The following is a 12,624-nucleotide window of genomic DNA, read 5'->3' as shown; positions in this document are numbered from 1 at the left end:
CGCTGCGCTCCCCCTCCCCAGTTCCTCTCGCCTAGCCCCGCAGTTTGCGGCGGAGACAGTGAAAGGGTCGAACGCCGCGGACCGTGTGCGCTGACGTCACGGGTCAAGGCGCATCGCTGCGGGAACGCGGGGGGCGTGGCGTGCGGGCTCATATAAAAGGGCCGTGCTGCGCGCGCGACGCGCTTAGTGCGGCCGGGCAGCCGGGGCGGGCGGATAGTTGGGTCCAGTGTTTGGTGGGCCTCGGAGGCAGCGAAGAGCGGAGTGGGGCCGCCGGGTCCTCGCCAGGGCCGTAGCGGCACCTGTTGGGCCCACCCCGCCCCGGCCGGGGGCCCGAGGAGCGCAGGAAGGGGGCCGGGGGGACCCGCCCCCGGCCGGCTGCAATCATGGTGAGTGCAGGCGGCCAGACCTGCGATAGGCTGTTGGGGGCTCCCGTGGAGGAGGTGGCAGGGTCACCGGAGGGATTTGAGGGCCTGCCCTGGGGGTTCCAGGGGCGGTGATGGGCCCCAGGGGCTTTCTGGAGGCGGGGTAGGGACCTGGGCGGCCGTCAGGCTCCAGGGAGCAGAAGGCCCAGCTGTGCCTCCGAAGGCTGCGGGCGCTTCGAGGCCTTCCCATGGGTGTTACCGGGAGCAAGGACGTTTCACCGCCATCTCCAGGCCCTAGCTGGGGTCTTAAGGATGGCTCAACCAAGGTTATGTGAAGAAGGGGGCCAGGGTAGGCCTCAGGCCTACCTGGAGCCGTTGGAATTTTATGCAGGACTACAGGAGACTGGGGCTTTTGGGAAGATGGAACGGTTTAGAAGGCCTTTGCGAGTCCCGCCACCGTTTCTAGTGGGAGGTCAGTGTGGGGCAGTGATCCTATAGTATTCTGAGTATGAGTCTAGGAGCCTGGGGGCCACAGTGTCAGGACCAGGGCAGCCACCGAATTCTGGATCCTGCAGGGGGTCCTGATCTGCTGGCCGCTAACCCTCTTCCTTCCTTGCCCAGAACTCCAATGTGGAGAACCTGCCCCCCCACATCATCCGCCTAGTGTACAAGGAGGTGACCACACTGACTGCCGACCCACCAGATGGCATCAAGGTCTTTCCCAATGAGGAGGACCTCACCGACCTGCAGGTCACCATCGAGGGCCCTGGTGAGTGAGGGAGGGGCCGCCTCGTAGGGTCTTCCATCATCCTCATAACAAACTGAAGCTCCCATCCCAAGCCAGATGGGACCCGTACACACTCAGTCCCGTGGTGTTCATGGTTTTCGGGGTAGGACACCACACATGACACACAATGAAGTGTTGCAGGAATTCCTTGGTGCAGGGAGAGCACATAATGGCGGCCTGGCCTGGGTTGGGGGCAAAGCTGTTAGAGGTGGCTTCTCTAAGACCCGACAGATAGGTGAGGATTAAGTGGTGGGGAGCCAGGTTCCAGCAGTGACAACAGCACAAGCAAAGGCCTGGAGGGTGGGCCACGTGACCTCAGGCTCCTCCATACTTCTTGAGTGTCGGGACACTGGGGACATGGCATTGTGAGGGAACAGATAGTAATTAGACAGCCACCAGTAATTGTGTAATTGTGCACGGCATGAACTATGTTTCTGTTTGTACCTGGATTTCAACAGAGTAGTAACCCCAGATATTACAAGAGCATGTCATGCGGGGACCCAGTCAGGAGGAGGGACAGTCGGGAGGGGCCAGGGTGTGGCGAGGAGGCAGATGGACCTACTCCTGCTAAGGCCCTGAGGTAGACAGAGCTCAGTCACCGTAATGTAGGGACAGATTGAAGCATTTTAGGGTTTAGGGCCTCATGGGCCTGGGTAAGGAGTTTGGAGAGGAAGCCCTTAGGGGGTTTAAAGCAGGGGTGTGATGAAGTCCTATAAAGTTTACTTTGCCTGCAGAGGGGAGAGTGGACTGGGGGCAGGTGGGCAGGAAGTACAAGCTGGACCAGTCAGGAAGCCAGTGACTTCTGCTGGCATCCAAGTGACAGGGCAAGTGGCTTGGACAGGTATGGGGAGAGGGTCAGATCCGGGGAACAAGAGGCCAGGCTGCTGGTGGGGAGGATAGCACAGGGTCAGAGCGGCTCCTGCATGTTTTGGCCTGAACAAATGGGTGAATGTGAGGAGGGTTGGCCAAGGGGGAAGGACAGTGGAGCTGAGGGAGCTGTCTCATCATTTGCCTGGGAGACATTTTTCCAGGAAGACAAGTGGGTGCATTGGTCTGGGCCTCCTGGGGGTGGCCCAGGGCTGGGGTAATACTGTGGGGGAGAAAAGAAGGGGAGACTGGAGTGGAGACCGGTAAGGGGTGCGGGTGGGCACCAGCTCTGATATGAGGAAGGCAGCCCCCTGTAATCTGGCCCTGTCCCTGCTCTCAAGAACCCTCAGTCTGGTGGAGGAGGCAGGTGGACCACTTGGTTCATAGCCAGACAGTGGAGGTTGGCTGCCAGCACAGAGGAATCCCAGGCTCCGGGGTTTTGCGGGCCTGGGGGTCCTGGGCCTCTTGACCAGCCCCTCTCTCCACACCAGAGGGGACCCCCTATGCCGGAGGCCTATTCCGCATGAAGCTTCTGCTGGGGAAGGACTTCCCTGCCTCTCCACCCAAGGGCTACTTCCTGACCAAGATCTTCCACCCCAATGTGGGTGCCAACGGCGAGATATGTGTCAACGTGCTCAAGAGGGACTGGACGGCGGAGCTGGGCATCCGTCACGTGCTTCTGGTGAGTGGGCTGGGCCTATCCACCACCCACCACTTGGGCGTCCCAATCGTGTTGGAACCACAAGGCTCTTTTTTTCCTTTTTTTAAAATTAACTCTGAGGTAGTTGGGCTTTCTACGTAAAAACCCAGGTTGACAGGTTATTTGGAAAATTTTTGGAAGTGTTGGTAGTACTGGGCCCAGGGCACCAGGTGTTCCTGTGCAGGTTGTATGGTGCCTGGGGTCACCTTTCCTGTGAAACAAACCCTAGATCCTGAAACAGATTTCTGAACAGGTGAAAGTACAGCATCTGATTAAAGGCTCACTCTTGCGTTGTTCAGTTGTTGAGATATAACTCACATACTGTAGTATTCACTGTTTTCAAGTGTACAGTTCATTGGTTCTTAACACTTTCACAAGGTTTGTGCAGCCCTCACCAGTGTCTAATTCCAGAATGTTTTCATAGACTATGGTTCTCAACCAGAGATGGTTTTGCCCCCCAGGAGAAATTTTTAGTTGTCACAGCTTGGGGGGTGGGGGTGCTGCTCTCAACATGCTACAGTGCACAGGGCCCCCCACCCAGAGAATAATCTGACCTAAAATGTCAGCAGTGCCAAGAGTGAGAAACCCTGGACTACAGTACCACAAAGGTCGGCCAGCCCACTTAAAGCATTTGTCACCTGCCTCTCTTCTATCCCCACACCCCAGCTTTTTTTTAAAAAAACCAAATTTCTAATGAGCCCTTGAAGCAGATGCCTGAGGTTTTGGTAGGAAGATGGGGAACTGGGGTTTCCTGTAGGACATATAGAGCTGATCAGCAACAAGGTAAACAGACCCCCTTCCCTTCTTGTCTGCTTCCTTCCCCTTCCTCTCCCTGGGGTGCAAGGGAGGCTGCTGAGGGATGGACAGACATTGAAATGAGCTCACAGAATAACACCAGGTGTTCCCTGTGAGCCTCTGGGGTGGGGAATGTGGGACTCCAGTGGGAGTTATGGGTATTGTCAGAAGGAGCTGGGGGGAGGGGAGCCAGGCCACAGTTGAGGGAGGCTGTGATAACTCGGGTTGAGCAGAGCAGGGGCCAGTATCTTGTGTCCCTGATCACCTGAGCCAGGTGCTTTGTGTGTATCATGTTGTCACATCCTCACAACACCCCTATTGCCCCCGTTACTGTCACCATTGTATGAGCAAGAGAGGTCACACCATCTGCTAAAGGCCACATGTGTTCCTGGGGGCATCCTGGGTTGCCAGGGTCCCTTCTGGAAGGAAAGTCGGGAGTGGAGCAGAGGAGGTAGACACCATGGGCTAGGGGCCAGGGTTCTATCTGTTCACAACCACATACTGAGATTCCAGAGGCTTCCCCAGAGGCTGCTGCAGGCCTGGTTTATGGTCTCACCTACCAGACATGGAGTCCACACTCTCTGACCCACAGTTTACACTTGGACTAAGGGGCTGAGGGGTGGGTGTGGAGCGGACTTGCCCCGTCCTGGGCCAGCCCTTTGGCCGCCCTCTAGTATCAGGCCATCTGCCAGCCTGCTTGCATTGTCCCTCTTCATGTGGTCCAACCACGCAGCCTTTGGCTCTGGGCTTGGGGCTCCTGTTAAAGCGACAGCTTTGGCTTGTCCTTATTGTAGCTTTGTGAAAAGATGGGATGCATTGTCCCATTTCGGTTGAGCAGCCCTGGGACAAGTCCCTCTGCCTCCCCCGTCTTTCGTTCCTGATCTGGGGCCCCGAGGGGCTGTACAGTAGTCACTTTGAGCTGCACGGAGCAAGTTAGAAACCACAGTGGGGCTCAAACTGGGACCACCTTCCTCACTGGGAGAGGGGCCTCATGTTTTTTCCCTTCACCCAACAAGGGGCTTTCAGAACCAGAGACATTGAGCCCTGGCCCAGGCATGCCAGTTGCAGCTTTTATTCCACAAACAACACCTGCTCTGAGCCTGTGGCTGTTCTGATGCTGGAGAAAGAACAGAGGACAGACCCAAGCTCTGGTCAGGGACGTGTTAGACTGTGTTTAGAGAGGCATGTGCGATGGAAGGATGGGCCCATTTTTAGTGGAGCAATTAGAGGAAGGCCCTCGAGAGGACACTTGAGTAGAGATGACAAGAAAGAGGGAAGGAGCAAGCCAGACTGGGATCTGGGGGGAACAGTGAAATGGAGAGAACAGTCTGTTCAGAGGCCCTGAGGCTCGCAGAGCCCTGTGGGTGGCTGCCCTCCTGACCCGGCCCTGGTCTCTCCCCACAGACCATCAAGTGCCTGCTGATCCACCCCAACCCTGAGTCTGCGCTCAACGAGGAGGCAGGCCGTCTGCTCCTAGAGAACTATGAGGAGTATGCGGCACGCGCCCGCCTGCTTACAGAGATCCACGGTGGTGCCGGCGGGCCCAGCGGTGGGAGGGCTGAGGCTGGCCGGGCCTTGCCTGGTGCTTCTTCGGCCTCCACTGACCCCTTGGCCCCTGGGGGTCCAGGCGGGGCAGAGGGTCCCATGGCCAAGAAGCACGCGGGCGAGCGCGATAAGAAGTTGGCCGCCAAGAAAAAGACGGACAAGAAGCGGGCACTGCGGCGGCTGTAGTGGGTTCTCCCTGCCTTCCCCGTCCTCACCTGCACCCCCAACTCCTGTTCCTCTGCTCTGTCTCTAAGTTATTTAAATTATGGCCGGGGTGGGGGAGGGTATGGGGGGCACTGGGCCTGGACTTGTTTTTCTAAATAAAGTTGGAAAAGCAGCTGTTTTTAGGTTTGAGGACATTCCTGCCCAGCTGTTCTCTGGGGTCAGATCCCCTGTCTAAAATGGGGTGGGGAGGGGAAACCCTTACCTGTGTGTGCCCCAGCCTGCTCCTGGTGGCCTCAGCATCCTCCCCTCACTCTCCCTTGGAGATAGGCATGTGGGCAGGGCTGTATCCCTCCCTACCCAGGGTGGCAAGTGACAGGTGCGAAGTCTTGCTCTCACCTTGTCTGGCAAGGAGGCTGGTCTCTTCTCTGGTCCTGTACTAAGCAAGGGTGTGTCCCCTCCCCTTGAGGCCCCTGTTGGGTTTGTCCTTGTGGCATCAAAGCCTGTTCTTGTATTTCCGTATAACATCACAAACAGAAATACCTAGCTCACAGTTTCTGTTCAGAATCCTGGGCAAGGCTGAGCTTTCTCTGCTTAACAGAGGTGTCCATTGGGCTGTGATTCCTTCAACGTCTTTTGACGCTTACGGGGTTGCTGGTAGATTGCAGTTCCTTGTAGTTGTAGGACTTGCAGGCTAGGAACTGTTCTCAGCTCCTAGAAGACACCTGGAGTTCTTGCCGCTTGGTCACCCCGGCCCCACATTCCCTCTCAAGCTTCAAGTATGACTTACGGAAGGGCCCTGTCCCTTTTAAGGGATTAGGTCAGGCCCGTCCATACAATCTCCAGAATGGTTAGCTCAACCCCCACTGAGAACAGCTTAATCCCAGGAGTAATATCTCATGATACAGGTAGTCCCCAACTTACGGTGGGGTTCCGTTCCAATGGAGCAGTCATAAGTTGATTCTAACATAAGTTGAATACCTTTTTTTTTCATACATGACAGCGTTTCAAACAGTAAATCATAACATTGAACATCTGCAAGTATCTGAGAATGATAACATCAGCAAATTACACATTGCAACATTGTACGTAGTATGTATTACCAACTATAAGATGTACAAAAAACCCCAGAAGGTCGTAAGTGCGATTCATCATAATTTGAATACATCCTAAGTCAAGAGACTACCTGTGTTCACAGACCTTCAAGGGGAAGGGAGCCTTAGACCCAACCTGAGCAACCTGCCACAAGGTTACCCTTCAGCAGGTGGCTTCCTCATCTTCATCTGCAGGACCAGAGATTACTAGTCACTGTATAGAGTTTCTGTAAGTTAGAACTGACTGCAACAAGTTCGGTTTCTTATTTTTTGTTTGGTACCTCTTGGATCCCTGGTGGTTAAAGCACTTGGCTGCTAACTAAACGGTCGGACATTTGAACCCACTACTCTGTGGGAGAAAGATGAGGCAGTCCGCTTCCTTTAAAATTACTGCCTTGGAAACCCTACGGGGGCAGTTCTAAGAGTCGCTATGACTCGGAATCTACTCAGCTGGCAGTAGGTTTGGGCGCCTCTTGGACTAGTGGAGGGTCAAGGGAGTAGGGCCACATAGGAAGCTAGTGTTAGGGGGTGCCCAGAGGTGGGAGGGAGGGAGGGAGAAGAGGTAGGTCTTGGCAGCTTAGAGGGGAGAAGCCAGAGAAGGTTGCTGGAGGATTTTGAGGGACATGATCGCAGCCTGCTGCTGGAGAATCTGTACGGGCAGAGGTGGGGACCAGCTAGGGAGCAGGTGACGGGGCTTAGAAGGCGGTGGCAGTGGGGCTGTCAGACTCCCAAGTCCAGGAGGTAAGAACACACCCCTGGAACCCTTCTGAGCCAGGTCCACGTTCCCCAGAACAGGCTACTGGCTGAAGTCCAGGGCTGCCCTTTCCCTCCTGGCAGCTTTCCCCTCAGGGCCTCAACTGCCTTCCTAAGATAAGGATAGCAGTTCAGGTACCCCACTGCCTGTGGGATCCCATTTCAGACACAAAAGCCCAGGGACAGCTATGGCCCAATGTCTATGCCCACCCGTCTTCCACACAGCCCAGGATGCTCAACATCTCACTCCTGGGGGTTCTGCAAGTCCTGGGAACATCCCCTGAACCCTGACACCCAGTCTGAGGCACTAAGGACCAGCCTACTCCCTCCGGGATGGGCAAGGCATGTGTCCAGTGGACAGCCTACCCCCCACCTACCCCAGTCCTTGGGCCACTCCACAAGAGACAAAGGGCCTAGAACAGGGATCAGCTAGGACCTCCTGCAGAGGGCCAAACAGCAAGTATTTTCTCCTTCGCAGGCCATGCAACTCTGCCATTGTGGCAACCATAGATGGCATGTGACAAGTGGCCATGACTATCTTCCAGTAAAGCTTTATAAAAGCAAGCAGTGGGCTGGATGTGGCCTACAAGGTGTAGATTGCTGACCTCTGGCCTAGATCTCCATTCCTCAAGAAACTGTTTTAAAGGATTAGAAGTTGTCACTCAAGGCCTTGAAGCTTTGTCATGTTAGCAAGAAGTGTGGGGGTCTCATGGTTCTAGAGCACTACTTATTTAACTTCCACTTCTAATTCATCACATTGACCAATCACCTCTGGTGTGTTTAATTCTTAAGAATCATACCAAGTTCTCCCAGGGCTGGACCACACCTCACAGTAGCAGCTATGGCTCAGGAACCACCTGGACTCATGTCTCTAGCTCCTGGTAACAGCTTCTCTGCTGTTGTACTCTACTCTGGGGCCCAAAGATCTGGGTGGTACTTGTGGATGGGGACTCCTAGGAAGAAGCCCGGGCCCCCACTGGGGGCTCAGCTGTGACCAGGGCCCATTCCTCACAGGGCCAAGAGAGCTACATGAACCATTCCCACCCAGCCAGCCTGACAGTTGTTCCTGGCCAAGCTGAAACGGGGGGGTCTGGTCACACAACACACAGGGGCTGCTGCCGAGCTCCCGGGAGCCAAACAAAAGGGAGGCCCAGGCATTGGAAACAAGTTATCTTTATTGCTCTGGGGGAGGCTGTTCAGGAGCTCTTGGTGGGGCGAGTCCGCTTCCTCTTCACCATCACAGGCTTCTGGCTGCGCAGGATGGCACTGGCTCTGCGGATGGCAGCCTGTGGATGGGAAGCAGGCTCAGCAACAGCCAGGGCGCCCCCACCCTTCACAGCTGTCCCCACCCAGCCTGCCTTTTGGACCCTGTGGGGGTAGATGTCTGAGGGGAAGGCCCTTCTCTACAGTACTGGCCAGACTCTCCCTAACCAGTCCCTGAAGTGTAGTCCACTGATCCCTCCCATCCCCAAACACAGGTCCTAGGCAGCAAGAAACACAGGGCACCCCAGAGTTCACCCACTGGGCCCCACTCACCATGCGCAGATCGGGGCGATACTTGTTCTTTCGGATCATGTGGCGGATGCTGCTAAGTGTGGCTCGGGCATTCTTGTTAATGGTGGTCCGCACGTAGGAGGTGGCCGGCTTACGCTGGCCTGGGAGGAGGGGGTTGCCCATTGGTCAGTGGGATTGTCTGGGGCTGGGGGGGCTTGGGTGCCCCTCCCAGACGTAAGGAGGCCAGCTGACTCCTCTCCCCCAGCCTCCTCAGGCACTTCTCATCCTCACAGTAACCCTAACACAGTAGCTATCTCCACCTCCCTTGAAAGAATGAAATGGGCAACATGGAAAGGAGAATCCTCTTGTCCAAGGTCACATGCGTGGAGCATGGCTGCAAACTTTGGAATCTAAGCCACCTGACCCCAAACTCCATGTTATAGGGAGAGAGCACGTGGCGCAGAGGCACTGTGCAGGTCAGGTAGTGAGCACACTGGAGCATGAGTAGAGAGAAAGATAAGCTAGGCTGCAGTAACGACAAGCTGGAATAAAGAGTCTTTGTAAGTTCTTTTTTCTTTGGCGTATGTTTAACTATACTGGAGATGATACTCCGACTTACAAACTGCATGTTAAATATACTTCAATTTCCTAAAAAAAAAAAAAAAAGCAAGACTGCAGCTCTGGCCTCCTGTCCCTGTCCCACGCTCCCAGGGCCTGGGGTGACAAGAGAGGCTACTGGGCACAGGGTGTAACGAAGAGTCCTGGCTCTCATCTGTACTAACAGGAATCACAAACAACCCGACGCCCCTGCACCCCTACCAGAGAAAACACCCTCTCCCTTTCCTGTGCCACGGCCACCAGATTCCTAGTCAGGACCTGAAGCCAGACGGCCCAGATGGAGGCTGGAGCCAGAACCTGTGCTCCTGGTGACAGATGTCTCTCCAGGTCTCTCCTCCAGAAAGCAAAGGACCCACCCGTCATCCCAAGGCTTTAACAGATTTGATGCAGTTGCTTAAACCCTGCCCCCAAAGTTGTTAGGTGCCTTCGAGTCAATTCTGATTTATAGCGACCCCATGTGACAGGGCAGAACTGCCCCACAGGGTTTTCTAGGCTGTTGTCTTTATGGGAGGAGGATCGCCAGGCCTTTCTCCCATGGAGCGGCTGGTGGGTTTAGACCTACAACCTTTTGGTTAGCAGTCAAGCACTTAACCATTGTACCACCAGGCCCCAAAGTAGGGCCTCTATTCTCCTCACACCAGTCCACTTTCTTACAACCCAAGGAAACCCACCCTTTTATCAATCTAAAAGAGGAAAAGATGGTTTTTAGGACCCAACACATCAGAACTCAGAAGTGAAAGAACCCTGGAGGCACACTAGCAGCTGGGGCCAGCGACTGTTCCTGAAAAATGACAATCATCTCCCTAGTTACCAGCCAGGAGACTGTGGATGCTGCTGTCACAGAACCTGAACGGAAACCAGCTCCACACAAAGACGTGGGAAAACCAACCCAACTCATTCCTACCTTCTCAAGCACAAGCGTGTAATGGGATACCCCGTGACTCAACTGTTAACAGCCCAGGAGATTCCTGCCTCCCAGACCTTTCCCTAGCCCACACACACTGAGAGAGACCCTAAACAAGGCCCCGACTGTGCCTGAATCCGTTTATAAAGGAAGTGCACAGGACTCTTCTCTGAACTCACACACAGGCAGACTGTGGGTCAAACCAAACTGCTTGGTTCTGAACCAGCCTGTCACTTGCTACACATGGCAACTAGGGCGAGGCACCTGTTTGCCTCCATTCTCACTCGTGAGGTGGAGACATCCACCTCCACCCCAGTTTTGAGGATTTAACCTGAAAACATCTCACCATCATGTAATTTAATTCTCACAACCACCCGGCGAAGTTCAGGTCCCAATAGCTTCTCCACTTTACAGATGAGGACCAGGCTAAGAGATCTCTTAGCCCAGACAGAAGCTGGCCTCCCAAGCCAATACCCTGACCCAGGTATTCTCAACTCAGTGACAGAAATACTCCTGCTGCCTGAGTCTCCGGGCCAGAAGGGGACCTGAGGTCCGGGTCAACCCAGCGCCAACGCTCACCTGTTCTCCGCTTCAGGACCACCACGACCCCTTTGCCGTCGGCTGCCGGCTCCACGCCCACAGTCTTGCGGTGAATCAGCCCGTTGTAGCGGAAGGAGTTGCGGGCTTTCAGGTTATTGGGTTCCTGGAGAGGGGGCATCGGGATGGTGAAAAGGGAACCAGAGATATGTGGGGGTCCTTCCTCAGGTTCAAAGTTAGGACCCCAGTCCCCTCATTCTTCAGGTAACCAGGCCCCCAAAACCCATCACTCTTAGAACCGGGAGTCCCGGCCCGAATCCCTCCTCCCTCAGACTCAGGGCTCCGGACCCCACGTACAGTGCTATACGTCTGCTTGTTCCTCTTGATCAGGAAACTGGAGCAGTTCCGCACGACCATCCATTGCAGATGCGCCGACATGGCGCCAGCTGCGAAGAAATGGGACACGTGAACGATCTCAAACAGAGAAGCAGACCCACGTTGTTTATGATTGGGAACCTGGGTGAATGCTGGAACCCCTGAGCGGAGGTATCAATCCAGAACTGTGTCAGGTGGGGCTGAGTGACCTAAGGCGGCGGGGCTGAACTCAGGCAACTGAGACTAACTGGAGCGCATGGTAGGGGAGGGGGAGTATGTGAAAATCCACAGCGACTTCTGGCGGCGGGGATGGAGGTCAGCCTCGGAGACTCGGGCATCGGAGGCGCGATGGGAGAGGCTGGGCCGGGGGCTGGGGGCAGTGTGCAGAGACAATGAGCGTCGGGTGCGAGATGGCGGCCACGCCGGACGCACAGACAAAAGCGCACTCACCTCCTCTCCCTACGGCAGCCGGAGACGGAAAGAGGCAGGCAAGGGGCGGGGCGACGCCTTTAATACCATACACGCATTTCCGCTTCCGCTCTGAGAACGCCCGTGAGCCCTCCTGTCCCCGCCTCCTCCCGCTCATCGGCACAGCTTCCGAAGCCGCTCGGTAGTCTTCGGCTGTTTCCGCCAACCCGACGCGTACTGCTCGGGAATCCTTGGAACTCTTCGGATAGGGAACGGAAGACGCGTTCTCGGACGTAGAAAGTCTCCATCCCGAGGATCGTTCGGAAGTTTTCGGAACCTCTTGGCTGGATTTCCGAGTGGTCCAGTTAGAAAGTCCCGAATTCTCCGAGACCCATTCCGAAGCGGGCTCCCTCCAGTGTGCTTGGCACTGTGCTTGGCCTATGGTGCGCGCCCAGTGAACATTTGTTTTATGAATGAATGTTTGAATGAGTCCCGCTCAAGCGTCTTCGGACACTTCCGGTCTTGTTTCGTAAACCCTCGGCTGTTCCGGACTGTCACCCAGGAGCGTTCGGGCATTTTCGGAACTCTCCGGAAACGCTCTCCGCAGGGGCGTACGCCTTTGCCCATGCCCTTGCCCGCTTCGGGTCTGCTCGGTTCCCATTCGGCCATGCTCGGAATCCTTCGGCTAAACCCAGCAACTCTTTTATTTCGTCCTACCCAAGTTCCTCTTAAACTGTTGAATCTGGGGAGAACCTAGGCAGAACCTTCTTGCGGGCTGCCATCCCGGGAGAGCACAGATTTCCCAAAAGGGCCAGCTGTTGTTTGGAGGAGGAGAGATTTACACGTGAAAGCTTTTGTTCAGTTTAGGGGTTCGATATCTGCGCCCTGCCTCTTCACTCCGCTTGACTGCCTCCGGCCCCTTCCCCCTTCCTGTCTGCCCTACGTTGTTGTGTGCCATCGAGTCGATTACGACTCATAGCGACCTCATGTGATAGAGTAGAACTGCCCCATAGGATTTCTTTATGGGAGCCGATCGCCAGGTCTTTCTCCTGTGGAGCCGCTTGGTGGGTTCGAACCCCTAACTTTTCGTTTACCAGCCGAATGCTTAACCATTGCACCACCGAGGTGCCTTCCGATCTATGTTATGTCCATTCAACTTCCTGGAAGTTTATTTTCTGTTGTCAGGGTCATCCTTAAGGGTCAGGGGCGGCGCCTCGTGTAGT

General features: G+C 55.3%; 2 protein-coding genes across 2 annotated transcripts; one reads left to right on the top strand and one right to left on the bottom strand.

Moving 5' to 3' along the window:
* Positions 1-892: 892 nt before the first annotated feature.
* UBE2S (ubiquitin conjugating enzyme E2 S) lies at positions 893-5,393 on the top strand. The gene is made up of 3 exons (XM_023736180.1): positions 893-1,131; positions 2,508-2,698; positions 4,916-5,393. Exons 2-3 carry the CDS (start codon positions 2,540-2,542, stop codon positions 5,240-5,242), a joined length of 486 nt encoding a protein of 161 aa, XP_023591948.1. The 5' UTR covers positions 893-1,131; positions 2,508-2,539; the 3' UTR covers positions 5,243-5,393.
* Positions 5,394-8,220: 2,827 nt separating this feature from the next.
* RPL28 (ribosomal protein L28) lies at positions 8,221-11,487 on the bottom strand. Its single transcript, XM_004381764.2, has 5 exons — positions 11,444-11,487; positions 10,976-11,064; positions 10,661-10,784; positions 8,602-8,720; positions 8,221-8,351 (listed from the first exon to the last, which is right to left on the bottom strand). The coding sequence occupies exons 2-5, from the start codon at positions 11,054-11,056 to the stop codon at positions 8,262-8,264; spliced, it is 414 nt and encodes a 137-aa protein (XP_004381821.1). The 5' UTR covers positions 11,057-11,064; positions 11,444-11,487; the 3' UTR covers positions 8,221-8,261.
* Between the last annotated feature and the right edge of the window lie 1,137 nt (positions 11,488-12,624).

This window comes from Trichechus manatus, unplaced genomic scaffold, assembly GCF_000243295.1.
Source record: "Trichechus manatus latirostris isolate Lorelei unplaced genomic scaffold, TriManLat1.0 scaffold00087, whole genome shotgun sequence".
NCBI lineage: Eukaryota > Metazoa > Chordata > Mammalia > Sirenia > Trichechidae > Trichechus > Trichechus manatus.
This window is presented reverse-complemented; position numbering and strand designations above follow the sequence as displayed.

What these genes read in the sequence shown, in the direction of transcription:
- RPL28 (XM_004381764.2), bottom strand. Translation starts at nt 11,056, where the DNA reads ATGTCGGCGCATCTGCAATGGATGGTCGTGCGGAACTGCTCCAGTTTC. An exon ending in GGTCCTGAAGCGGAGAACAG is followed by an intron (nt 8,721 to 10,660) that starts GTGAGCGTTGGC and finishes CCCTCCTCCCAG; the next exon opens with GCCAGCGTAAGCCGGCCACC. An exon ending in ATCGCCCCGATCTGCGCATG is followed by an intron (nt 8,352 to 8,601) that starts GTGAGTGGGGCC and finishes TCCCATCCACAG; the next exon opens with GCTGCCATCCGCAGAGCCAG.
- UBE2S (XM_023736180.1), top strand. Translation starts at nt 2,540, where the DNA reads ATGAAGCTTCTGCTGGGGAAGGACTTCCCTGCCTCTCCACCCAAGGGC. An exon ending in GCATCCGTCACGTGCTTCTG is followed by an intron (nt 2,699 to 4,915) that starts GTGAGTGGGCTG and finishes CTCTCCCCACAG; the next exon opens with ACCATCAAGTGCCTGCTGAT.